The sequence below is a fragment of the Anabrus simplex genome, chromosome 6, assembly GCF_040414725.1.
Source record: "Anabrus simplex isolate iqAnaSimp1 chromosome 6, ASM4041472v1, whole genome shotgun sequence".
Lineage (NCBI taxonomy): Eukaryota > Metazoa > Arthropoda > Insecta > Orthoptera > Tettigoniidae > Anabrus > Anabrus simplex.
In genome coordinates, this window is record NC_090270.1 from 273,666,460 (window position 1) to 273,692,713 (window position 26,254).

The following is a 26,254-nucleotide window of genomic DNA, read 5'->3' on the forward strand; positions in this document are numbered from 1 at the left end:
TTTTCAACAACATCCTTATATTTGACAACTAATTCAGTCAAGACGTCTGTCTCAAAATCAGAATAATTCGCACATCTCTTCCTTTTCTCTTTTCTTCCATTTCGGATCATTTGTTTATATGTGCACTTTTGATATGCGTGCAGTCGTTTTTCCCACCAAAACAACTGCCGAACGAAATAAAAGTGAGCGCATTCAGTATCGTGTTTTCATATCACTGATTAAATCTCGTACTAACTAAACAGTCCTAAGTAATCAATGATTACGGTTGGTGCACCACAATCTTCTTAAACAGAGGTTAAAATTTAAACGGACATTAAGTAATTTGTGATTAGCAGCTCATTAATCGAAATTGATGCACTCGGCCACTGGTGTGTCACCAGAGATCTTTAACATGCCAACATCATATGAAATGGAGTGTCAAACAGACCTTTTTTCCACCCTTCAAGGATCCGACTATGTCTGCCAGATTTAAATCCGTTATCTTCAGATCCAGAGGCAACACTCTACCACTGATCCACACAGGCAGCTTTGAATGAGGAAAAGAACAGAAAGGTAGTAAGGATTAACACACAACAATTTACTTTAAGAGCAATTTAATATTATCATCAAGATATTTCATTTTAATATTACTGTATATACATGGCAAACAAAAATTGGCCAATCGTGGAGAAAAACATGGTCTTCAAATTGTAGTCTAGGGGACTCAAAAATTAACATAAATCATACAATGAAGTCCACTTTCACAGAATACTGCACTTATTGCCCCGTCATGGAATTATTTAAAACTCTTTTCCATGCTAATTTTTGCTGAACGGAAACTAGGAAAACGCTCCTTCAAACAACAATGAAGTAGAAACTCACTAAAGTAGGAGCATGACGTTTTCTGAAGATATTATATTCCTCAAGAACCATACAGTTGAAGATCATTTCTCAGGACTGACTTCACTTTAAGAAATTAATCTAAACATGTGAATGCTGAGGGAAAATGCAAATTATAAGCCAAACTATATAACCCAAATGCAATTTAAAGATAATTTAACATAAGAACAAATGAGCAATTCGGATTATTATTTTCAGTTTACTCAAGTTACATTGTACAACAGGATGATGAAGTCATCCTATTACAATAGCAAAGATATAGAATCAACACAAATGTCGCATGGAGTTAACCAAACTTAAACTATGACTACAATATAGAACTCTTCCCCTCAACATGCAAGATAAAGCACCTACTCCATTTAAACTCCCTTATGAGGTGGAATTTAACACTCCCCCTCTATTCCAGAACACCAGTCAGGATTGAAACACAAACAATTGAAACACACAACAATCAATCAAAACACAACAACTATACAGAGGTGTAAACAAATAATGTTAATAGTTTAATATCGAGCAGGGTTAGGTATACAAGCATGTGGGAGAAAGAGCTCTATATTCTTCTAGAGATGACTAAATTAGTGTAACTTTATAAGGGTTTATAAAACAATGGAATATAATCTCTCAATGGAATCAAACTGATCCGTTTTAGACATGGCAGTAATTGACTGTTAAATACCATTGGGTCCTCACTCCAGAGATATATCTTTGGATCCAAGTACAATGGAACCCCTCTTTTGTGATTCTACATTTATTGCTATCAGGTATGGATTAAACTTAGTTCTTACATACTTCATTTACTCACCTATAACACCCCACTTCATTTTACGAAATCATAAGAAAGCTGCTCTCTTTGGATAAAACCTAAATATTTTCTCTTAACTTAATTCAGAAGCCAGAAATTAAAACTGTGCAAAAATGAGTAAACGACAGTGTAATACACAAGTGTTATAGAATTTGCAAAATAAAGCAGTGTAAGGGCAGCGAGTCCATGTATTATTCAGTACTGATAAAACCAAGAACAAAAACTAATGGTAGTGAAGTCAACCTGCAAATTGTTTCATGAGGTGCAGAAAGCGAAGTATGAGAATGTAGATTTTTAAAAAAGGGCTTGTGAGGGTCACAGAGACAAGAATCAATTGTCACATTGTAATACATGAAAAGTTGTAGTTCAAACCATGTGAAATTGTGCTGTGCACAGCTTCTGTATTTTACAAAAAGACTTTAAAGCAATTTCAGGTTGGGTGGCATGTTTCATGTGCTGGAATGGACTATGTTTGAAGAGGCCAACGTATCAGCAGGTACTGAATAAAATATTTTCTACTTCAGGCAGCTGCAAGACACCTGCCAAATAATGGCATGTACAAGAACTGACAGTTTTGATGCAGGCTGTTTTACCACAGAAACAAGCCAATTTAATGTGAATTTTAACAGTCCTTGTTTATTATATTGCTATAAATAGCTTTAAATATATTGTTTTGTTGGTTATTTAGATAAATTACTCTTGGATTAAAATCAAACAAAGAGGATCTTTTCATACTTTAAAACCCCACCAAACATGCCCATCTGTTATACCACCCCCCATTTTGGAAGTAGTAGTCTAAGTAAAGGGGTCTTATAGGCGAGTAAATAAGTTAGTTCTAGGACAATGGATATATTTAACAGAAAATGTATGAAATTTTGAGAAACTTGAAAAACCTTGTATCTGGCTCAACCAAAACTTCACAAAAGAGCTATATTAAAAATGATCCTATATATAATGTAGAGTTTGAGTTCAGAAAATAGTGCAATGTATTACCTAATGCATAGTACTCCATAAAACAAGAGCAATGGGCAAGAGGAAAGTGACGTGGAATCTTAATCAATATTTTACATAACAAATAATTACCTGGAGAAAATGTGTTTCTACGAAACAATACATGAATTTTGTACAATAAAAGTTATACAGATAGCCAACTTTAAAAGTAGCTCAAAAGAGAAATCAGAAAGTACCTCTGTCAAAATCTCAATTTTTGTGCAAAAATGGCATCAGAGTTTCCTTTCATGTTGGAAAGACGTTCAAAGAGGGACACACAATTTTATTTTCCACGAAACCTTTTTATGTACACCCTAAATTAACACTTCAGAGTGAAACAACTTACTATGTACATTTAAGTTTCTTACCACATAAATAAAACATCTCAGCTAAAGAAAGATATTACCTATCCCTGTGTTTCCAAAACAAATCCTTCATTTATATTTCACAGATTACCACAAGACTCATATGTTTGTAATTGCAAAAATTTCCAAAACTGAACAAGCATAATTTGGATATATTTATTCCCAAAAACATTCAGTAATAACTGATAAGCATTCAACAAATTTTAATAATTTCATTTTTTGTTAAGAAAATAATCTCAAGAGAAGCAAAGTTCATTAAAAAAAAAAAAAGTGGTTCCATTGTATTCTCCAAATGAGAGGAGCCTATTCCCAATTCACGCTCAGTGTCCCTCATCCACTTTTAACAGAACGACTGTTTCAATTTTTACCTTGCGTAAGACACGTGTAATATCAGACTGGACAAAGAAAAGTAAAAACAATCACATATTAATTAATGCTTAATAGCTCGAGATAAATCCAAATTAGAAAAAAATGCCAATATATACAATTGAAGTCAAGTTGCCTTCTTTCCCAAGGCTTTCTGAACTTGGGCAGTTTTACTCTGCTTGGCTGCTTCTTTCTCTGGAAACAGATACAACAAAATAAAATCTAGGATCTCATCATACTAAGGATATAGCTACAACTATAAACGAGCATATTAATAGAAACTTACGCTGTCGTTCTTCTTCACGTCTCTTTGCTGCCTCAGCCCTCTGTTGCTTGATGATAGCAAGACGTGCCAGGTCTGCACGAGCCTCCTCTGTCTTGCCCTCTGCATGTAGGCGCTGATAATTGGCATGAGCCCTTTGTCTCTCTAGTTCTTCCCTGTGAAAGATTACAACTGGAAATGAGAATGATGGACACTACAATAAACAAGAGCTCAGAAAGAGGAATTGTGCTCTAAGGAATGACTTCCATACTTCTCATCAGCCCAATAGTAGGCTTTATATACACTATCTGAGCACCAGTATCTGGACACCCTCCATATGCATAATATAGAGCCTACATCAAAAAACCTGAATTTAAAATGTCTTATTACATGGTAGTTTTATTCAATGTACTGAAAAGTCAAACACTTGCATAAAATAAATTATCTTCTAGTGATTTCTACAGACAGAGTCTGTTCTATAGAGAGGATTGAGCTAGCTTTGAATAACAGCGGAAAATGCTGAGTTTGCATAAAACTTTTTCTATCAAGTAGGTCCAATAAAGTGGTATACTCTAAAGAATTTATGAAGTAAACAGAACATTTTATGTAGTTTTCAATTTCAAAGCAAACATTCACAATCATTAAGATTATGACTACCTAAACGTAACATAGAACATACAACTCACCTCTCCCTTCGAGAAAGCTCTGGTTTTGAAGAAACCTTCACTGTCTCATTCAAAGTAGACAATTTCTTCACTTTCTTCTGGACTCTGTTGGGATTTTCTACCTCAATGAGATTCTCAACTCCTTTTGCTTTAACCTGAAAACAGAAGGGGGCAATCTTTCAAAAATTGCTCAATTAAATGTATAGCACAGCATAACGGCAAAAATATGTAATAAGGTTATTGGTTTTCAGAGATGCTGAGGTGCTGCGATTTTGTTTTGCACGAGTTTTTTAATGTGCCAGTAAATCTACCAACACAAGGCTAAAGTATTTGAGCGCCTTCAAACACCACCAGACTGAGTTGGGATCGAGCCCCACCAACTTGAGCTCAGAAGGCCAGTGCTCTACCTCCTGAGCTACTAAGCCTGACAAGGTCAAAATGTCTCCTCTAGCCACTAAGTTATATATCTCTTTGATAAGATGTAAATGTTTATTCCTCTCATATTTTCTCGATGACTTGGGTCCTTACTGAAAATCTAGTCCTTGCAATCCCCTTGTGGTCTGAAGTCACACACGCTATTATTCACCTCATTCTCCACCAAAAATCACACTAATCTTTTCCTTAATAATAAAATGGGCCGTGCACCTTGTTTGGGACCATGTAACTATGAACCGAGTGAGTTGGCATGCGGTTAGGGTGCACAGTTGTGAGTTTGCATTCGGGAGATAGTGAGTTCGAACCCTACTGTTGGCAGCCCTGAATATGGTTTTCCGTGGCTTCCCATTTTCGTACAAGGCAAATGCTGGGGCTGTATCTTAATTAAGGCCAAGGCCGCTTTCTTTCCACTCCTAGCCCTTTCCCGTCCCATCATTGCCATAAGATCTTATCTGTGTCGGTGCGACGTAAAGCCAATTGTAAAAATGTAACTCGGAAACATTCCTACGCCCTTTCCATCGGTTATCTACAATTAAAATTAAAAGAGAGGCTGAGGAAGATGTAGTTTACAATGGATAGACCTACTTAAGAATGGGAACAAAGTAAACTGGAGAGGAACCATATTTTCCCCAACCCAGCTACATGTAGGAGAAAATGATGATACAGAGAAAATACTTCCATGACAACTGTATGATGAAGGAAACGTGCTGAACAAACTATGGGGTATTGAACCGGAACATGAAGTAGACGAAAATGATAAAAGTCCTACAATCACAAAGGAGTTTGAATCAGCACTTCAGCAATTCCATGAAAATAAAGCTACTGGTCCAAATAACATACCAAGAGAAATGCTAAATAATATGGGAGCGAAACTGAAAGAACTTCTATATGCTATGATACGTAGAAGCTACGATGATGGTGAAATTCCAGACGACTTCATCATAAGCAAAATGGTTGTGATACCAAAGAAAGCAGTGTAGAATGCTCCGATCACGGAACCTTAACTCTGCTCTCTCATACATCCAAAATACTACTACCAATAATAAAAAACAGGATAAATAACAAATTAAATTTACAAATTGATCAGCACCAGTTCAGATTTGGGACAGAAACGAGAACAAGAGAAGCCACTTTAGCTCTTCGAACAATATTAGAATGGAGGTTGGAGATGAGTAAACACCTATGTAGCATTTGTAGATATTGAAAAGGCTTTCAAGTAACATGAGTTGAGACAAACTATTCAAAATTCTTAAAACTACAGGTTGGGACTGGAAAGACAGGAGGCTGATACTGTGACTCTATGAAGGACAGGCCGTGATGGTAGATACAAGAGAAAGTATCCAGACAGCAAAAAGCAGGAAAGGTGCAAGGCAGGGCTGCTCTCTCTCACCATACCTCTTTCAATGTATTCACTGAAGAAGCCTTAAATAAGTATAAGGCAAATACAAAAGAAGTTAAAATAAATGGGCACCATACCCAATGCATTCAATTTGCAAATGACATAGCAATTGTAGCAGACTCCAAGAAGGAGCTGTCCAAGATGCTGAATGTATTGTCATCAGCATTGTCAGATTGATGCTTAAACATTAATCTTAAAAAGACAAAGGTATTACTTAAAAGTAAACATCCTGAATGAATTCACACCAACATCAAGCTTACTGACATGATAGTGGAACAGTTCACCAGTTTCCCTTATCTAGGAAGTCTGATCACCAACGATAACAGGTGCAGCAAAGAGATCAAAAGATGAATAGCACTTGCCAAACAGGCATTTAGTAATAAGAGAAATTGTCTTATCAGTGCAAATTTAAATTTTGGAATTAGGAAGAAATTTGTGATGTATTTTGTATGGAGTGTGCTATTGTAAGGCTGTGAATCTTGGACAGTCAGAGATCAGGATTAGAAACGACTGGAAGCGTTTGAGATGTGGGTATGGAGATGAATGCTATGGATTAAATGGATTGAAAAGAGAACAAACAAAAACGTTTCTGCAAGAAATTAAAGGGAAGAGAGGATCCATGCTAACAATACAGAGAAAAGGAGCTAAATTCACTGGCCACATCTTGCAACATAATACCTTTCTTACCAATCTGCTGGAAGGATAAATCATGGGGAAGGAAGTCTGAGGATGCCCGAGGGAAACATTCCTTCAAGACTTGGCAGATGCCCTTCATTATGGTTCCTGCTAAGAAATGAAATGAGGAGCTGAGGACAGAGAACAATGGCTGCATAGACAGGTGTTGATGATGAGGTTTCCCTTTCAATCAGTTCTATGAAGACGAATATTTTTGTTGCATGCGGTTTATTTACATATATCTTGAGTCATTTTAATTATGCTATGTAGGTGAGTGTACATTAAGAAGCCTAGTTATTGTCTCTCTCTAGAGTAATCAAGTAAAGTATGGGGTGAGCAGATTATCAGTTTCCTGTGACCACAGCAGGGGCTGCATTGGCAATACAGCCTGAAGTCGCAGCTGGACGACACATGAGTCTGGAACTCCAGTATCAGTAGTATTGCATATTACTATAACCATGTACGTAGAACTACGTTTCATCAGAAAACAGAGTGAGATAGGAATCAATAACCCGATCATGCATATTGTTAATAATCCATTCATAGAATCTAATTCTACACTGAGGATCACAAGGTTTCAGGTCCTAGCACTTCAGTGAACTTGTAGGTTTCTAAAGTAACTGTGTGGCCATTTGTACAGAGATGTGGGACATTCCCAATTGCTGAAAAAGGTGACGAAGAGATTTTCTCGGGAAATTTTAAAGATGATGCCTGATGTCATTAAGAACTTCTTTTGTTAGCTCTGCCATCTTAGTTTCTTACCTCAAAGACTCTCCGTGTCACGAAAAGTGTTCAACTAATTTACGAATCAAAGTATCATTTGGAGCACTAAGCCTGCCTGGTGGTCATGATCATCAAGGCGTCAAGTCTACAGTATATGGTCTGACACAATGGATAGTCAGTTCTAGTCCCATTGGTCGAAAAAATTAACCACCAAAATGTTAGCCAGCAGGGAAGGAGAAGGGGTGGTATACAATTTCTAATCTCTAGATTGTGTGCCATAAGCCTGGATTCAATTCCAAACCTTTCTGCAGTATTCGTATGGCCATATAAGAATCTCATATTGGGCTTGTTTTGTATTATTTGTATAGTATAAGAAAAACATTTCTTTTTAAGACACATTTGTGCATTGACTAAGGTGGACCAATTGTATATTTTTCTTTGTGTTTATATGGAACGCGGGTATACGAAGCTGCTGATGGTGATTTTTCCATCAGATGGGGATATTAAGCCAGGAGCAGTCCCCATGGTGCTATTCGACATGAGTATTAATTTACCAGAATAGAATCTCAAATTAATTTCCTATTACTCATGGACTGAAACCAGGCTGCCCCAACACTATTTGTATTATATTTAGCTGGCTGGCTACAGTATGTGAATCATCTACAAACATCCCAGGTGGGGAGGTTAGGTATCGTTTTGATGGAGGGCTTTTCAACCTAGCTAGACTTCGCTCCCAGAGCCAAGGTAGTGGAAGCTAATTGCAATGTTGAAGTTATCAGCCACTCCTGCAGCATCTTGAGCATAGCTTCTTAGAGGTTCATAAAGTAACCACACTTTAACAACAAGGTACTGTAGAGGACCATGTTGTTGAAGTGTCACGCAAATCAGATCGAGAGGCATGCAATCAATTGCTATCTTGACATCCAAGAAAGCAAATAGAAGCAGTGTTTTAACTAGGAGTCATGCAGCATGGTTTGCATCAAGTGTGCTGCAGTTTTTAACAAAACCGGCTTCATTCTTGGTTACATTGAATATCTTGTGAATCCGTTTATCTAGAATGTATTTGAAGATCATCTTCATATGGCTCAGAAGGAATATTGAAGGGGGCTTAATTAGTACACTTGGAAGAGTTGCCTTCTTTATGAAGATGGGTATAATGATCCTCTCATCAGACAGACAGCATTCATCCCTCTTCAATAATTTGGTTAAATAGCTGCGTACACCAGTTTCCTGCAATCAACCTTGACAAGCACCGCAGTTTGGCCACATGGTGTTTGTGCTAATGGCTTTTTCTGTCCCCATTTGCTGCAAAAAAGCCTTGACTTTGGCAATGCCGATTTGTTCGAGTCCCTCAAAGATGCTGATGTTAGTGACTGGCAAATGTAGAAACTCCTTTTAGTCAAGATCTTTTTCAAGTAGCTTCACCAATGTACTCTCGCTTCTTTCCGATTCAAGAGCACAGTGGCCATGTTATTGTTTATGCTGTAGAAATGTTGGGTGTCTTGTGTTTAGCAATGCCCTGATTTGACAAGTTAGTATGATTCCCTCCCCTGCGAACCATATGACCTTGCCGCGGTGGGGAGGCTTGCGTGTCCCAATGAAGCATATAGCCGAGCCGCAGGTGCAACCATGTAGGATAGGTATCTGTTGAGAGACCAGACTAACGAATGGTTCATCGAAAGGGGGGTAGCAGCCTTTCGGAAGTTGCAAGGGCGGCAGTCTAGATGATTGACTGATATGGCCTTGTAATAATACTCAATATGGCTTAGCTGTGTTGATACTGCTACACGGCTGAAAGCAACGGGAAATTAGAGCTGTAACTAACTCCCGAGGACATCCAGCTCTCTCTGTATGAATGATGTACTGATGATGGCTTCCTCCCGGGTAAAATATTCCGGAGGTAAACTAGTCCCCCATTCGGATCTCCGGGTGGGGACTACACGAGAGAGGGCGATCATCAGGAAGATGGATACTGACATTCTGCAAGTTGGAGCGTGGAATGTTAGAAGTTTGAATCGTTGTGGTAGGTTAGAGAATCTGAAAAGAGAGATGGCTAGACTAAAGTTAGATGTAGTTGGTATAAGTGAAGTACGTTAGCGGGAAGAACAGGAATTTTGGTCAGGCGACTACCGAATTATCAACACAAAATCAAACAGGGCAAATGCAGTTGGTTTAATAATGAAAAAGAAAATAGGGCTACTATGACCAGCATAGTGAAAGAATTATCGTCTTCAAGATAGACACCAAACCAATGCCCACCACGATAGTGCAGGTCCATATGCCTACTAGTTTAGCGGATGATGAGGAAATCGAAAGAATATATGAAGAGGTAGAAGATTTAATACAATATGTAAAAGGCAACGAGAATCTAATTGTGATGGGAGACTGGAACACAGTGGTAGGCCAAGGAAGAGGTATGAGAATTTGGATTGGGACAAAGGAACGAAAGAGGAAGTCGGGTGGTTGAATTCTGTACTGATCATAATTTAGTCCTTGCCAATACTTGGTTCAAACACCACAAACGACGACTGTATACGTGGACGAGACCTGGAGACACTGGAAGGTATCAAACAGACTTCATTATGATTAGGCAGAGATTCAGCTGGATTGCAAAACTTTCCCAGGAGCAGACTTGGACTCTGACCGCAACTTGTTAGTCATGAAATGCCACCTGAAGGTGAAGAAATGGAAGAAAGGAAAGAACGCAAAAAGATGGGATCTAGACAAGATGAAAGAAAAGAGTGTGAGGGATTGTTTCAAGAACATGTTGCACAAGGACTATATGAAAAGGCTGAAGGAAACACAATAGAGGAAGAGTGGATAGTCATGAAAAATGAAGTCAGTAGGACTGCTGAAGAAATGTTAGGAAGAAAGAAAAGATCGACTAAGAATCAGTGGATAACTCAGGAGATACTAGACCTGATTGATGAACGACGAAAATACAAGAATGCTAGAAATGGAGAGAGCGATTAAAGAATCAAGTGGATAGAAAGTGCAAGGTAGCTAAGGAAGAATGGCTGAAGAAGTGCAACGATGTCAAGGTTGTATGATCCTGGGAAAGGTAGATGCTGCATACAGGAAAAGCAAGGAAACCTTTGGAGAAAGGAAATCTAGGTGTGTGAATATTAAGAGCTCAGATGGAAAGTCACTTCTAGGGAAAGAAGACAAAGCAGAAAGATGGCAAGAACATATCCAACAGTTGTATCAAGGTAAAGATGTATATAATTTGGTTCTGGAACAAGAAGAGGCTGATGAAATGGGAGACCCAATTTTGAAGTCAGAGTTTGACAAAGCTGTGAGCGATGAGCGACCTAAATAGGAACAAGGCACCTGGAATTGATGACATTCCCTCTGAATTACTGACTGCCTTAGGAGAAACCAGCATGGCAAGGTTATTCTGATTTTCAGCAGAATGTTGTTATACTATTCCCAAGAAGGCCGGTGCTGACAAGTGTGAAAACTACTGCACCATTAGTTTAGTATCTGATGCCTGCAAAATTTTAACACGTATTATTTACAGAAGAATGGAAAAATAAGTTGAAGCCGAGTTGAGGGAAGATCAATCTGGCTTCAGAAGAAATGTAGGAACATGTGAAGTAATCCTGACTTTACGTCTGATCTTAGAGGATTGAAGGACAAGAAGGACAAGAAGGACAAGAAGGACAAGCCCATGTATATGGCATTCGTAGATCTAGAAAAGGCATTTGATAATGCTGATTGGACCAAGCTATTTAAGATTCTGAAGGTGATTGGGATCAGATACCGAGAACGAAGAATTATCAACAATCTGTATAAAAATAAGTCTGCAGTGATAGAAATCAAGGGCTTTGAAAAAGAAGCAGCAATCCAGAAAGGAGTGAGGCAAGGCTGCAGTTTTTTCACCCCTCTTTTTCAATGTTTACATAGAACAGGCAGTAAAGGAAATCAAAGAGGAATTTGGAAAGGGAATCACAATCCAAGGAGAGGAAGTCAAAACCTTGAGATTTGCCAATGACATTGTTATTTTATTAGAGACTGCAGAAGATCTCCAGAAGCTGCTGAATGGTATGGACGAAGTCTTGGGTAAGGAGTACAAGATGAAAATAAGTAAGTCCAAAACAAAAGTACTGGAGTGCAGTTGAACGAAGGCAGGTGATGCAGGAAATATTAGATTAGGAAATGAAGTCTTAAAGGAAGTAGATGAGTAATGTTACTTCGGTAGTAAAATAACGAACGATGGCAGAAGCAAGGAGAACATAAAATGCACTCTAGCACAAGCAAGGAAGAGCTTTCTTGCTCACTCCAAACATTGATATAGGAATTAGAAAGATGTTTTTGAAGACTTTCGTGTGGAGCATGGCATTGTATGGAAGTACGTCAAAACCTTCAGCATGACCATATGAACATGCTAAGTATTAGTGGCATCTCTCAACTATAATGTTGCATGTGTGAAGAAAGAATTCACATAAATAGTATAAATACATGTACCGTGTACCGTAAGTTTACCAACACTCCTAATCAAAGTAACCCCACTCGGAGTAGCTGAAGATTTTAAATGTATCTCCAAAGATGGGAGCCAGTAGTTGTCATCGTAACACCACTGGCGTCACGCCACCTTTCCTCTCAATCCTTCTTCAATTCGCTGTTCTCTGCTCGGTGCAATTTTGGCCAATTTACATAGCTGCCAATATCAGTAATTCACAGTGTACTAATGAAGGTGGAGATGCACATTACTTCAAGTCATAACACCTCGAAGGATTCCATAACCACACCCCCTCCAATGGTTACTGGTAGTGACGGGCCAAATTCTGGTTTACTGGAAAGCATTGTTAGTGACAGGGTTATGTTGTGCAACAACCTTAATACCTATTTCTATCAGAGAGAGAGAGAGAGAGAGAGAGAGAGAGAGAGAGAGAGTGTGTGTGTTTTTTCTTTTTTAAGTTCTCTACTAGTGACAAAATTACTGATACTACTACAGTACAGGTCACTTCAGGTAGAACAGCAGAGGAATGAAGGGGAACAGAAAAAAGTTAAGAGGATGGGGGAGTGAAGAAGAAATGGAAATGTAAGAAAGGGAAATGTAGAGTAGAGGATAGGAAGGGGGAGGTAGAACAGGGTATGACAGGGAGAAAAGGGAGAGGGAAGTAGGTTCTGCAGCCATCATGGAATATAAGGGACACCACCTGCTGAGGGGATCTACTGAGGTGAATGGGGTTAAGGCTTTGGTGAAAGGGGACTCTACTGTTAGGAACATGAGTAAAATGTTTTTGCTCTTTTTCTTAACTGTTAGGTTCTTCAGTCTGCCAAAATGAACAGTAATGAATTAACTGAGCCGAAGTGGAAACTGAAACGAGATGGCCTCAGAAATTACAACAACAAAAAGGAGTAGTGTGTGGAGGATGGAGAGTTATCCAGAAATTAGTGGGAGATGAATGGTGAGGAAAGTAAAAGGGAAGGAGGGGGTAAGCAGAATGTGGTTTTTCAAGCTGGTACCAAGAAAGTAGGGCAAATAGAAATAAGTGTCAAGTTGAGAATGTGTGGGATCTGGTTATGGCAACAGGAGAAGTGTAAGGGAGCAGAGATTGTTACCAGTGGGATACTGTGTAGGAGCGCGATCAGGAATTTAAGTAAGACTATGGAGTGGGTACATGGGAAACTGGGAGTGAGATGTGTAGATCCTAATGGGTGGGTAGGAGAGAGGTCAGATGGCCTTAACTTGAATTGTGGTGGTAGACCTACATATATAAGTTAGAGGTTACAAAAAAGTACATTCAGGGAAATTGGGTGAACCAAGGAGTGCTGAAGAGAATGCTGGGAGGGACAGAAGTCAAGTACAGATGGTAAAAAGACAAAGTTGATAGTGTAAAAGTTTAGAAGTATTGTAATAAAGAAAGGAATAGAATTAGGTAATTTAATAGATATTGTAATTGAAGTTGAATCATGGCTGAGAAGCGATATTATGGTCGTGGAAATTTTCTCAAGGAAGTGGAGTGTTTAGCATAGACAGGATTGAAACGGTAGGAGGGGGAGTAATCATACTGGTGAAAGAAGAATTTGTAAGCTACGAAAAAGTTAAGGATGAGAAACTTGAAGTACTAGGGGTAAAGATCTTCCCTGAAGATAATAAGCAACTTGATGTTTTTTGGGCCTACAGACCTGGCAAGGCTGGCACTGATGCCGATGCGGAATTATATGATAAGAGCTATGTAAGGAACGACACAGAAAGGAATGTTATTGTAGTGGGTGATCTTCTCAATTTACCCAATGTTAACTGGGAAGGTCATGTGAATGACAGGAAACATGATCAGCAAATGGTAAATAAGTTAATCTGGCAAGGACAGCTGAATCAGAAAGTGACAGAACCAACTATAGGGAAAAACATTTTAGACATGGTGTTGAAACCAGATGAGCTCTGCAGAGAAAATGAAGGGATAGATTGTATAAGTGATTACGAAGCTGTTTTTTGCCGTAGTTAAAAATAAATGTGAAAGAAAGGTTGTTAAAGCAGAGAGGCGTGAAGGAATTTTAAAAAATAATTATGATCAGTAAAAAATGGTAAACAAAAAGGTAGACAGCCTATGGGACGGATTTAAACAATTGTTAAAATTATGAAAACAAGTATGTACTTTAAAGGTGGTAAGGAATGGGAAAGACCCTCTATATTATAACAGAGAAGTAAAGAGTTTAAGGAGGAGGTGCAGGTTAGAAAAAAATAGTTAATAGTTTGAAAGTAAAGACAAAGGAACATACTCTGAAATTAAATTTAGCAAAAAAGTCAGCTATGAATAACATGATGGCAAACAAAATCGGCAGTCATATGAATTTTAGGGAAAAATGGAAAGGCAGAAAAGGGCTCCAGGAAGGACATTCAAGAGATCATACGTAAACGAGGGGAGTGTATCTGTGAGGACTTACAGAAGACATCAGCAAAATGTAAAGATAGTTGAATATAAGGATAATGTCCAGGTAGAGGAGATCACTAATACTAGTGAAATACTGAAGTTCACTTATAATAAAAACATTTATTTACAAAATGATGATAAAGTTGAAAGCTAGAAAAGCAGCTGTGATTGATAACATTTCTGCGTATACACTACAGGTAATGAGTTTGGATATAGTGCCATATCTGAAATATTTACTTGATTAATGTTTGTATGAAGGAGCTACACTAAATGAATGGAGAGTTGCTACAGCAGCCCCAATGTACCCACGAAAAGGCAATAAACATAAAACGGATAATTACAGGCCCGTCAGCTTGACATGTTGCAAGAAAACACTGGGAAAGCATCGGTTCTAATTATATAGACATGTTTACAAAATTACTAACTGGTATGATAGAAGGCAATTCGGTTTTCAGAAAGATTCCAGTGAGGCTCGACTTGCAAGATTCCAGTAAGATACAGAAGATATTTTAGATTTACAAGGTCAAATGGACTGTATCATTACTGACCTTGATAAGGCTTTTGATTAAGTAGGTCATGGGAGAATGCTGACAATAATGAGAACTACTGAACTAGATGAAACAGTGGTTGAATTGACTAAACTATTTTTTCTTGTACCCCTGCTAATGGATCTCCCAAAATTAAAATTCTGAACTCTCACAGGATATGAAGTGAGGAAGCAGATAGTAGCCTATCTATTATTAAGTCTCGAGTTGTGGGAGTCAATGACATTGCTATCTCCTACACAACAAATATCATTGATATCATATTACCAATAATAATACCTGTCTCACCACAGGACATTTTCTGGCTAAATCGAAAGACTCCCTTATTATCCTATTCCAAAGAAGTCTCCTGCAAATTCTGTATCAGATTATTGCCCTTCATCCATACTTGCAGCCCTCTCTAAAGTCCTACAAGAACTAATCCACAAACAACTAGTACAATATCTGGAAAGTATTTACTGTTAGATCTCCCTCGATCAGGTTTCAGGAAAGGACACAGTACTGTGACAACTTCAGTTAGAATTACAGATGAAAAGAGAAAAGCCATGGATAAACAGAAACTGACACTCATGACTCTCTCTGACTTCAGTAACACATTTGTCATTGTTAATATTGACATCTTATTAGCAATGTTACAAGAACTTCATCTCCGCTCATTTGGACTATGACCTCTCCTCACACCCTGTTAAGATGTCAACGTGCAGTATTAGATGAAAATATATATATCAGAATGGAAAGCTAAAATTACAGTCATCCAACACGGCTCTGTTCTCAGACCTCTGCTATTTTATTCTTTACATTAATGGTATCACTAACCATGTAGGCCTACACAACTCCAAAAATCTATGACCTACAAAACTATAGCCACTTCTAAATTCAACATATGAATAACTTCTGTGAAGAACTTCATTTCATTAACATAATTAAGAAGCAAACTATAATAAATAGGACAGGCAAGGACTTCAGCTATTCTAAAAGAAATGGTGTGGTAACACTAATGCAAAAATCTGTGAAAAACCTTGGTGTCATTATAAATTTAACATTACATTGGAATGAACAAGTAACTGATCCATACAAGAAAGTATATGCCTCGCTCTAACCTCTCAAAATTCCCAGTTGCTCCTTCCGCACAATACGAAAAGATTAATTCAGACACTTGTGTTGCCTGTACTCACACTGTAATATTGCTGAGAAACAAAGAAACTGCAGAAGGCGATGAACTCTTGCATCTGTTTTATTTTTTCATTTAAGTACTAGTATAAAACTTATGTCAATCCCAATTCCAAAATATTCAGTTGGTTGAAGATTAAGTAAATGAGATATTTACAAACAGCTACATTAGTTTACCAACTTTTGAATGAAGCAACACTCCAGTACCTTTCCTCAGATCTTCCTCCACTATCTGCATTATACTCAACCCAACTCGACTGTACCTATAAATCATACTTAAGTATGCAACCAATTATTTGCTAGGACATGGGATTCTCTCCCACAAAGAATTAGGAACTGTACCACATTAGCCTCCTTTAAAAAAACTTTTAGGGATTTCCTTGCACGTGCATGGCCAGCTAATATGTATGCTTAGATGAATGTGAAAATGAATGACATAATACTTAAAGCATTTCCGCCGGGCTGAGTGGCTCAGACGTCTGAGGTGCTGGCCTTCTGACCCCAACATGGCAGGTTCGACCCTGGCTCAGTCAGGTGGTATTTAAAGATGCTCAAATACGTCAGCCTCGTGTTGGTAAATTCCAGCACCTCAGTCTCCGAAAACCATAAAAGTAGTTAGTGGTTTGTAATGCAAATACCATTATTATTATTATTTAAAGCATTTCCATTATTATATAATTGAAACAACACAGTAAGTCATGTAGATCAGTTCTACTACGAACTGGTACATGTTAAGTAATAAGTTACTTGTTTTATCATCTTTAGTATCACCATTAATACCCTCAGTAATCTAGTACATACAGAATTATATTTAGACAATTAGTTAATAGATCTCCTGTTATTTATTTATAGTACTCGTCACGCAAGGCTATCCACTAAAAGGCAAATATCGCCATTCTATTCTCTTTTTTTAATGGCTCTTCACTGCTGCCAACTTGACTAGTTACATATTGGAATCACGAGACAACCATCAACAAACTACAGTACGCGAAACTTTTAGTGATACTTCGGCTCCCTAGTGCTGAATCTGTAGACCTCTGTTATCTTCGAGATTCATATTGGCAACCTTTGACACACAAACTATGAATCGATTATGCATCGCCGTGATACATCTGGCGTGCGTTTTACGTACTAGTACTGTTGTTGTTTACACAGCAAAGCTAAAATGTATGTTAGGATTGAACATAAGTGAGGAAAATCCAAGTACATCACAATAACAACCTAGAACTCACACATTCAAGAGCTATACACAGTGAGGGAAGAAAAATAATAGCTCAAGTTGCAGAGTGTTGTGAGATCGAGAAAGACAATAAATAGATTCTCTTCCCCCTCAGCAAGTCTATTCAACGAGCTGCTGCGTACACAGGAAAATCTGTTGCAACCATTATGAGGATTGAGTCATTTTCTGCCTCTCACCCCAGTGAATCTCCAGACACCCCTAGTAAAAAAAGGTAGGTTTGTCTAACCAGTCCTAATCTGTTCTAATCAATAATATTATGGATAATAGTAGGCTGTCATGTGCAAGTTTTATATGATGTTCTCCTCTTTATCTTAGGGAAAGAACTCAAGGGAAGGTAGAATTTGTCGACAAACGGGTGAAAAGGGACACCATCGAAGACTTCTATGCCGTCCAAAAAGTGGTACCTACCATGAACAACCTGATTCCTGTGCTGAACAAAAAAAATTAAGTGGAAGTCGAGCACACAACTTCTCTAAGAAATGGTTTAAAAAATATGAGTTTTGTCCGGAAGAAGGTCGAAAACAAATGTGTTTTATTGCTGGAGCGGGCAGACATCGTTGATTGGCGGGCAAGATTCCTTGTCAAAATTAAATGTGCTAGGGAAGAAGGCAAAGAAGTATTTTACTTGGACAAGTCCTGGATTGATAATAATATGACAACTGGAAAATGCTGGCAGAGAGACAAAGATAATGTGGGTGTTACAGCATGGGGAAGCTCTTCGAAAAGGCTAATCACTGCAAGTGTTTGATCTGAGAAAGGGTTCATTGGAGAAGCACAATTCATGTCTGAAGCAGGAAGTACACAAAGCAATTTGGATTACCATGGCCAAATGAATTCCCATAATGGTGAGAAATGGTTCAAGACACCTGTGGTCCCCAATTTGCCTCCTGCATCTGTGATAGTGTTGGATAATGCACCATACAGTCTCGAGAGGTGGATAAAATACCATCGAGGTATGATACATGAGTGACGATGGTCCAGTGGCTAGAGAGGAGAGGCATTGTCTGCAATGCAAATCAAAGGAAAGAGGCCCTGTATAGATTAGTTGAGGAAAACAGGCCTCCTAATAAAATTTACGCTGTTGATGTCATGGCTGGTGAAAAAGGTCACTTCGTCCTTCGTCTTCCCCCATACAACTGTGATCTGAATGCCACTGGCATGGGCAAAAATAAAACGCAAATTCAAACGATGCAATATTACGGGAGACATGTCAGCAGTTAACTTACGACGACTGACCATCGGGGCACTCCACTTAGTATCTGCCGTAGATTGGGAGGAGTATTGCAGAAAGACGAAAGAACTGGAAGAGGAATGCTGGACGCACGACGGTGTCATGGAAATAGCCATGGACAAGATTGTAATTAATAGTACTGCAGATAGAAGCGACGATTGTGAAAGTGATATTTCTGGGAATACATGCTAGGAACAAGATTCACATCAAGAAATGTTATATATATATATAGAGAGAGAGAGAGAGAGAGAGAGAGAGAGAGAGAGACAGTTGTTGGCTTAAGACAAAGGTTTAGAAAATTCATAATGATCGATCATACTATCGATTCAATTCAGATGTCATTTCCATTCAGTTGGCAGTATTACCAGAACTACGGTAGCTCCCTCCTTACTCCTCACCCCCATAAAACGTAGCATCACTAAAAGTTTCGCAGACTGTAACCTCAATGCCAGTATCAGTTATGGAGGTTCCCTTTCCCAGTAAATAATAATAAATGATCAATCACGATATTCATAATTAAGTTGGTTTTCAAGCTTAATGAGGAATTAAGGAAATGCACACTCTCTCTCACCCTCACTCACTGTATTGTTATATATTTCTGCCTTTATTTTGATATATGCATTACTATAACTGTATTCTTCGTCGTTTACCTTGTGTAAATAATTCAGCTCCCTTCTCGAAATTTGCTATTACTTGTCGGACTGAAGAGAAACCATGCTGTAATAATACACACAAGCAAATATATTACACGTACTGTACATAAGTCATAAGTGAATAAGAATACACAAAGAAAGTCTGCAAACCGTACCAAAGTCGTCACAAGACAAGGATAGGTTAAGTTAGGTTGATAACGAAATTTCCTTCCACTTGAACTGAACTGATCTTTATAGAAGAGGTAATGATGCTTTCCTTTCCGGAGGAGGTCTTGCTGATTTTTCTTGCGTCTTAGAGGTCCTAATCGAATTCTATGTGTGTTTTTTTTTTTGCTAGTGGCTTTACGTCGCACCGACACAGATACATATTATGGCGATGATGGGATAGGAAAAGCCTAGGAGTTGGAAGCGGCCGTGGCCTTAATTAAGGTACAGCCCCAACATTTGCGTAGTGTGAAAATGGGAAACCACGGAAAACCATATTCAGGGCTGCCGACAGTGGGATTCGAACCCACTATCTCCCGGGTGCAAGCTCACAGCCGCGCGCCCCTAACCGCACGGCCAACTCGCCCAGTATATGCAAGTATTGGATGAAATCAGACCGTAATTAATAAAATGCTGCGTTTGTCATTTCACACCAACTACATTATTAAATGCATTATTTGAACATGCCACAATTCTACTTACCTGGTATTAGCCAAACAGATTTACAATCCCACAGAAAAAGAAAGTATGCTTTATTTACACACGTAAATGTAACACTAGTGATTTTAACAAAACAGAGGTGGCAATACATAATTCTCAAAGTCACGAAATAAATAATGACTGCATAGTGCCAAAAATGTGCCAGATTAACAGCAACTGTAAGACATCGTATCGGCAAGTAGGGTCCCTAAACTGTAAGGTTACAGACACTGAATCGAACCCAACAGTCAGGAAATAACTATAAATCACTGCCTTCAGTATAAACAGGAGAGAAAGAGTAAGGTTGTACACTTCGTGTATCGGCTTACACGCCAGGTAGTATATTTATTTACCTATCGTATGCCAACGGCCGTAGCCGTGTTGAAACACCGGATCCCGTGAGATCTCCGAAGTTAAGCAACATTGGGCGTGGTCAGGAGTTGGATGGGTTGCCATGCGCTGTTGGTGGGGGGTAAGGGAATGGAGGAGCGGAAAGGAACTGGCCACCCTACCGCACGTAAACTCCGGCTCAGGAACACCTCTGCGGAGGTTCAAACCTGCCTTCGGGCAGAATAACCCTTATGGCTATTTTTACCAGGAGTGTCTGAGGACATGTTCAACTTGCCTGGTGCAGGCCTTTTTCCACCTGACACCCGTGGGCGACCTGTGCATCTGGGCATGGGATGATGTCGATGATGATAATGAGGTAGGGAGAAGGTGAAACCTGGTGTCGGAACATAACCTACTCCCATCAAATAACACAAAGGGGTCTGCTGAAGGCTTAATGTCCCAAACCAATACACCAATAACGATAAACAGCATCGTATGTCCTGTTTCTTACTACAGACTGAATGTTAAAACCTCTTCTCTACTATCATGATCATCACCTTATTCATTCAATCAAACCTGCAATCTATAAAGTGGTGAACTGTAAGAGACTGGCCAAGAGCCCTAACTTTGCCACATGCATAAATAAATAAATAAATAAATAAATAAATAAATAAATAAATAAATAAATAAATAAATAAATAAATAAATAAATAAATAAATATGAACTAAAGACTCTCTAGGTCTCAAAAACCCAATACCATTGGGGTCAGAAGAGAAGAAGAGAGGTTCGATAGGAAAGATGGTGAAGAAACTGGCACAAGTGAAAGCAAAACAAGACTCCACTCGGTAACTGTCATTGTCAACACAGTTACATCATGTGCCGCCCCCCCCCCGATCCTCCACCTAAGCATACTAAAGTGCGGAGCGCTGTCACGAGTAAAAACTTCCAGCGACACTCCTAGAGCAAGTCAAAGGGTGCCCACGCGAAGGAGTCGGTGTAGTGGCAACTCCACTTTCATTTACCTCACTGATGACCACAACTTCCTCACTAGATTCACAACTGCTTTTCCTCCACTGCAAGACACTTCTCAGCTGCTTTCTTTATCAGGATCATAATGGTAGCCCTGGAATCGCACCTCAATTTTTTCCACAACTCGGTTAGGTCCGTGCAATGTCATGCAGGAAAATTACCCTTATTCCCACCGGATGAGTCCAGAGTTGTTAGGTCTCCAGATTAATCAAAAAGTGATGGCTATGTCCAACCCAGCAAGGATTCCAATACTGATGAGTCATGGCTTCCATTCTAAATGTTGTTAAATAAGTAGGCTAAATACAGAGCAAGTTGGCCATGCAATTAGGGTCGCATAGCTGCGAGATTGCACTGGGTTCGAATCCTCTACTGTAGGCAGCCCCGAAGATTGTTTTCCATGGTTTCCCATTTTCACACCAGACAAATGATGGGCTATAGGCCTACCTTAAACAAGACCAAGGCTGCTACCTTTTCATTTCTAGCCCTTTACCATCCTTCAGTCATAAAAATCCTTTGATGTGTTAGTCCGATGTTAAACAAGTAACAAAAAAAATTAATTAACAAAACGCACAGAAAAAGTGGGGATGATCCGCAATAACAATGGCACTCCCACAATAAATGTACTCAAACACCACTCTAAGACTGGCACAAACTGCAATGAAAGATTTCATTATCCACTGAAAAGAGCCATAGGCCCTAAGCTAATGAAATTTTAAGCAACGACACTATATAATGGCATCTGGCCTCCGGCCTCATCTGGCCTCACGCCCATGAGCGATCTGCATGTCAATGAAGATAGGGGTCTGCTTAGGATATAATTTAATGTTGAAGAAGGCACAAACACCAGTCCTCAGGCCAGAGTAATTCAACTATGAAGACTAAATTCCCAGATCGGCTGGGAAGCAAATCCTTGGACTAAACGCTAGCATGCTGACAAGTGCCTTGCAACAACGCAATGAAATGAGTATCTTTACCACCCCACCTGCCCTCTCCTTCACACATTAGCACATGGACTTGCCCAATACAACCCACAACCACCTGTTCCAGGGAGCATGTTCAAAAGGTAATCAGTCAGAAGGAGTGCAATGAGTTGTGTATTTTGCAACTGTTGTCGTATATAGTGTTTTCCGGTAAACCAGAACCTAACCAATAAGCAATTTTAGTATTAACAATCACAATGGCATGTCACTGTCTTGTCAACAATTACCCTTTGTTAAGGGCACTGCAGTCGCAACCCAAGTTCCCAAGTCGAGGCGTGACTGTGATCTGTGCCATAGTTCTGCTACGAGTAATACTGTCATTTGTTTCTCTCTCGCGTCTCGCGAAGGGCTTGATCGTGCGGTGGACTGAGCTGCCAACTGTTAATATAAAGAACTAGTCCTAGAGCAGTGGCGCTACTTTTGAATTTACAAATCTCATGACAAAGCCACTGGTCTGGATAGGTTAGGCCATTGGTCTGGATCAAGCAAAGGGGGTCTGGGAGCATAAGCCCCCAGGTTAGAAGCTGCGAAGCGCCCCTAGGCCTCTAGTATCCCGCGTGACACCTCCATTGGTCTGGATTGGTTAGGGTAGGTTAGTGACAAAGCCATTGGTCTGGATTGGTTAAACCATTGATCTGGATCACGCAAAGGTGGTCTGGGACGCCCCCAGGTTAGAAGCCGCGATGCAGCCCTAGGCCTCTAGTATCCCGCGTGACACCTCCATTGGTCTGGATTGGTTAGGGTAGGTTAGTGACAAAGCCATTGGTCTGGATCCAGCAAAGGGGGTCTGGGGGCGTAAGCCACCATGTTAGAAGCGGCGAAGCAGCCCTAGGCCTCTAGTATCCTGCGTGACACCTCCATTGGTCTGGATTGGTTAGGGTAGGTTATAGTTCAGTTATTATGAGTTTCGACTTGACGTTTGAGCACTGCCTTTTGACGGAGGGTAAGTGAACTATTCAACAACCAATCATAGGCAGCCGATCGTTCTGATAGAGCGCGTTAAGACTCCAGTTCCGGTTAGCAGTGTTGTCGATCTGTTGTTTACTGTAACCACGTGCTATCAGCTGTGTGTTGTACTGTGCTCAGTTCTTTTCGCGGTCTTTGTGTGTCTTTGTGCTAGGTGGTTGTTCATTTATATTTCTTAGTGCAGAATTTATAAATGTATTGTTTAGTATTTTTTAGTATAGCGCGTTATATTGTAGTGAATAGTGTGTAACAGGTGATTTATTTTATATAGGCCTAGTGGCTTAGTTTAATACTTCGTTTGGTAGTTATATAGAGGTTAATTTTAGGCCCGTGTGTGAATTTGATGTTCTGTCATGTCAACGCCTACGTCTAAGGATGAAGCTCCCAAGAGAAGAAAGCCCTTCGGACGCGGTACTCCACTAAGGAGCCAGGCCTAGGAAATTGTTTGTAATGTTAGGGAGTCATTCTTGACAAAGCACCAACAATGAGTTGATTAAGTGGTTGAAGGAGCACAATATTTCGGTTCGCGATGACATGGGGAAGTGTGATCTTATGCATCTCTTGAAACAAAACAAGCCCCAGTACCCAGGTTATGTGGTGGATATCCAGATGGAACAGGCATAAAGTAGTTCAGACGATTATGTTGAAGACTTTATTATCTCTTTAGGGTCAAGGGAGAGTGAAACCTCAACAGACGATGACAATGCCGATAGTGACTGAGAAATGAGTGGTATATTCGCTTTGTAAGATTATTTCCTTCGTTACGGGAAACTGAATCTAACAGCAACGCGAGGTCTTCTACGTGGTGAGTAGAAATTTAATTTAATTTTCTCACGTTTTATCTGTTCGAGTATTGACATATTTTTATCTTGCAGCCTTATCCTAAATGTGTTGTGTATTATTGATCTTATGTGAATCATGTATGTTGCTACAAAGAATAACTGATTATGAACTTATATTCCAGTATTTACATTTCTGTTCGTGTTGTGTATCGTAAATCAGCTGTTTGTATTTGTAGCAATTTGGCACCACCGGCTGACTTCTGGCTGTCAAGTCGAAACTCATAAAAACGGACCTATAGTGACAAAGCCATTGGTCTGGATCAAGCAAAGGGGGTCTAGGGGAGTAAGACCCCAAGTTAGAAGTCGCGAAGCGGCCCTAGGCCCCCAGTATCCCGCATGATGCCTCCACTGTTCTGGATTCGTTAGCCCATTGGTCTACGATCAAGCATAGGGGGAAGCACAATTTTTTTTTAATTTGCAAGCGTGCTGTACCCTCCCCTACATTAAGGTGAGTTGAATAGAGTTCTTTCTCTACAGATTACATTCACATGTGTATTTCTTGTGCGCGGGTTGGTAACGGAATTCATTTACTTCATTGCTAGGAATGACGTCATATCCCATTGTGTCTCACCCAATGGAAATGCTGGTACGTAGCTATGCGATGGACTATGGCGCGTGATAAATTGTATTAGGTTATAAAAGCAAAATTACTTCTGGGGGACGGCGGGTGGGTTCTTAAATGTCGCAGTGAACACATCTCTCCTCTACAAAGTATTCCACTTAAGATTTCCAACATATTTAATCATAATCATGCTATAAAATAATGTAATCCTTACTGTATTTCTACCGATGTCAGTATTCCAGCAATGAACAAGAGAACCTCATAGACCCCAAAAACAATATAGTCTTACCTCACCATCACTTTCACTCTCTTCTTCAGAAGAATCCGAATCTCCTTTTGCCTTATCAGCTTCATCTTCTTCTTCACTAGAATCATCACCTTGTTGTTCCTGTATTTTTAAAAAGAAATCATCACTGACAACCAACTTATATAATTTATATTGCAAAAATCACTCAGAGCAAGCAATTCATCTTTATGATAACTACAATCACCAACTTACTCTCCACTTCCTTTCTTTTTCCTCCCTTTTCATTTGCTCTTCAATCTCCTCTGGGTTAGTGAAGCGACGGTGCTTCCCCTTGTGATTCGTAAATTTTCCTGCAATACAAACTCACAGATTAGAGAACAATCAGATGTACTGTACATTGTGGTTATAAAGGTTAGGAAGAGACACATCCGTATTGGGCGAGGCTCGAAAATTACAAAAATGAAATTGAAAATTAAACTGCAAGACTGAAAAATGTAACATTTTTCGACTTAAAAGAATGGAAATTACTATTTTACTCCACAAACATTATCTATTATCAAACATACTGTCATTGTTCAACTCGTGCTCATTGCAGTAAAATATGATCGGTGTTAAATTCAGCGGCATCCATGATAAGTTTTGCAATTCTGTAAGCTTATAAAGAAAATATACCAAAATGATTACCTCTCGGCATCTTTAAATTTGCAAAAACAAAACAAGCAAATATTAAACCACAAAATTTATCAACGTTTTACCACACACAAAATAATTTGTACAGTAGCAAAGATGTTCAAGCTCAATAAGCTCAATAGCATTAACGATCAAGAAGGCCCAAAATATAAGAGGCTGTCTCTGTCCCGATATTGTGGAAAGTAGAGAGCAGTATGTTAAAATCGACTAGTTCTTTCACAGTAATATGCTATTGCATATTTTTAATTAACACATGGCAATAATAATTCTCACTCTTGCTTGCTCCGTATGTACATTATATCGATATTCCTTGAAATAAGTTGGAAGTTGGCAGCAGTGCATTCGTAGCGCTCTCTGTTATCATGTGAATTAAGCTCCAAGCATGTGTGACCTTCATTATTACTAGATGGCACAAACGTTCGGAAAAATGTGAATACCCTTGAATCTCTTCGAACAGAATCCCATTGCTGCCGGGCTTGCCAATTTAGACTCTGTATACCCAACATACATACAAGGCTAGATATTTTGAGGTGTATTTAGTTGCAACATTGGAGTAAGCTCGTTTAGTTTATATGGAGAATATCTGTATCTTCAGTCTCCGCGGGGTTATTATGTCATAGGCTATTCCACTTGTTTTTTAAT

General features: G+C 39.2%; 1 protein-coding gene across 1 annotated transcript; it reads right to left on the reverse strand.

Moving 5' to 3' along the window:
* Positions 1–576: 576 nt before the first annotated feature.
* LOC136876444 (28 kDa heat- and acid-stable phosphoprotein) lies at positions 577–25,742 on the reverse strand. The gene is made up of 6 exons (XM_067150420.2): positions 25,607–25,742; positions 25,175–25,272; positions 24,965–25,063; positions 4,351–4,484; positions 3,689–3,840; positions 577–3,597 (listed from the first exon to the last, which is right to left on the reverse strand). The coding sequence occupies exons 1-6, from the start codon at positions 25,614–25,616 to the stop codon at positions 3,530–3,532; spliced, it is 561 nt and encodes a 186-aa protein (XP_067006521.1). The 5' UTR covers positions 25,617–25,742; the 3' UTR covers positions 577–3,529.
* Between the last annotated feature and the right edge of the window lie 512 nt (positions 25,743–26,254).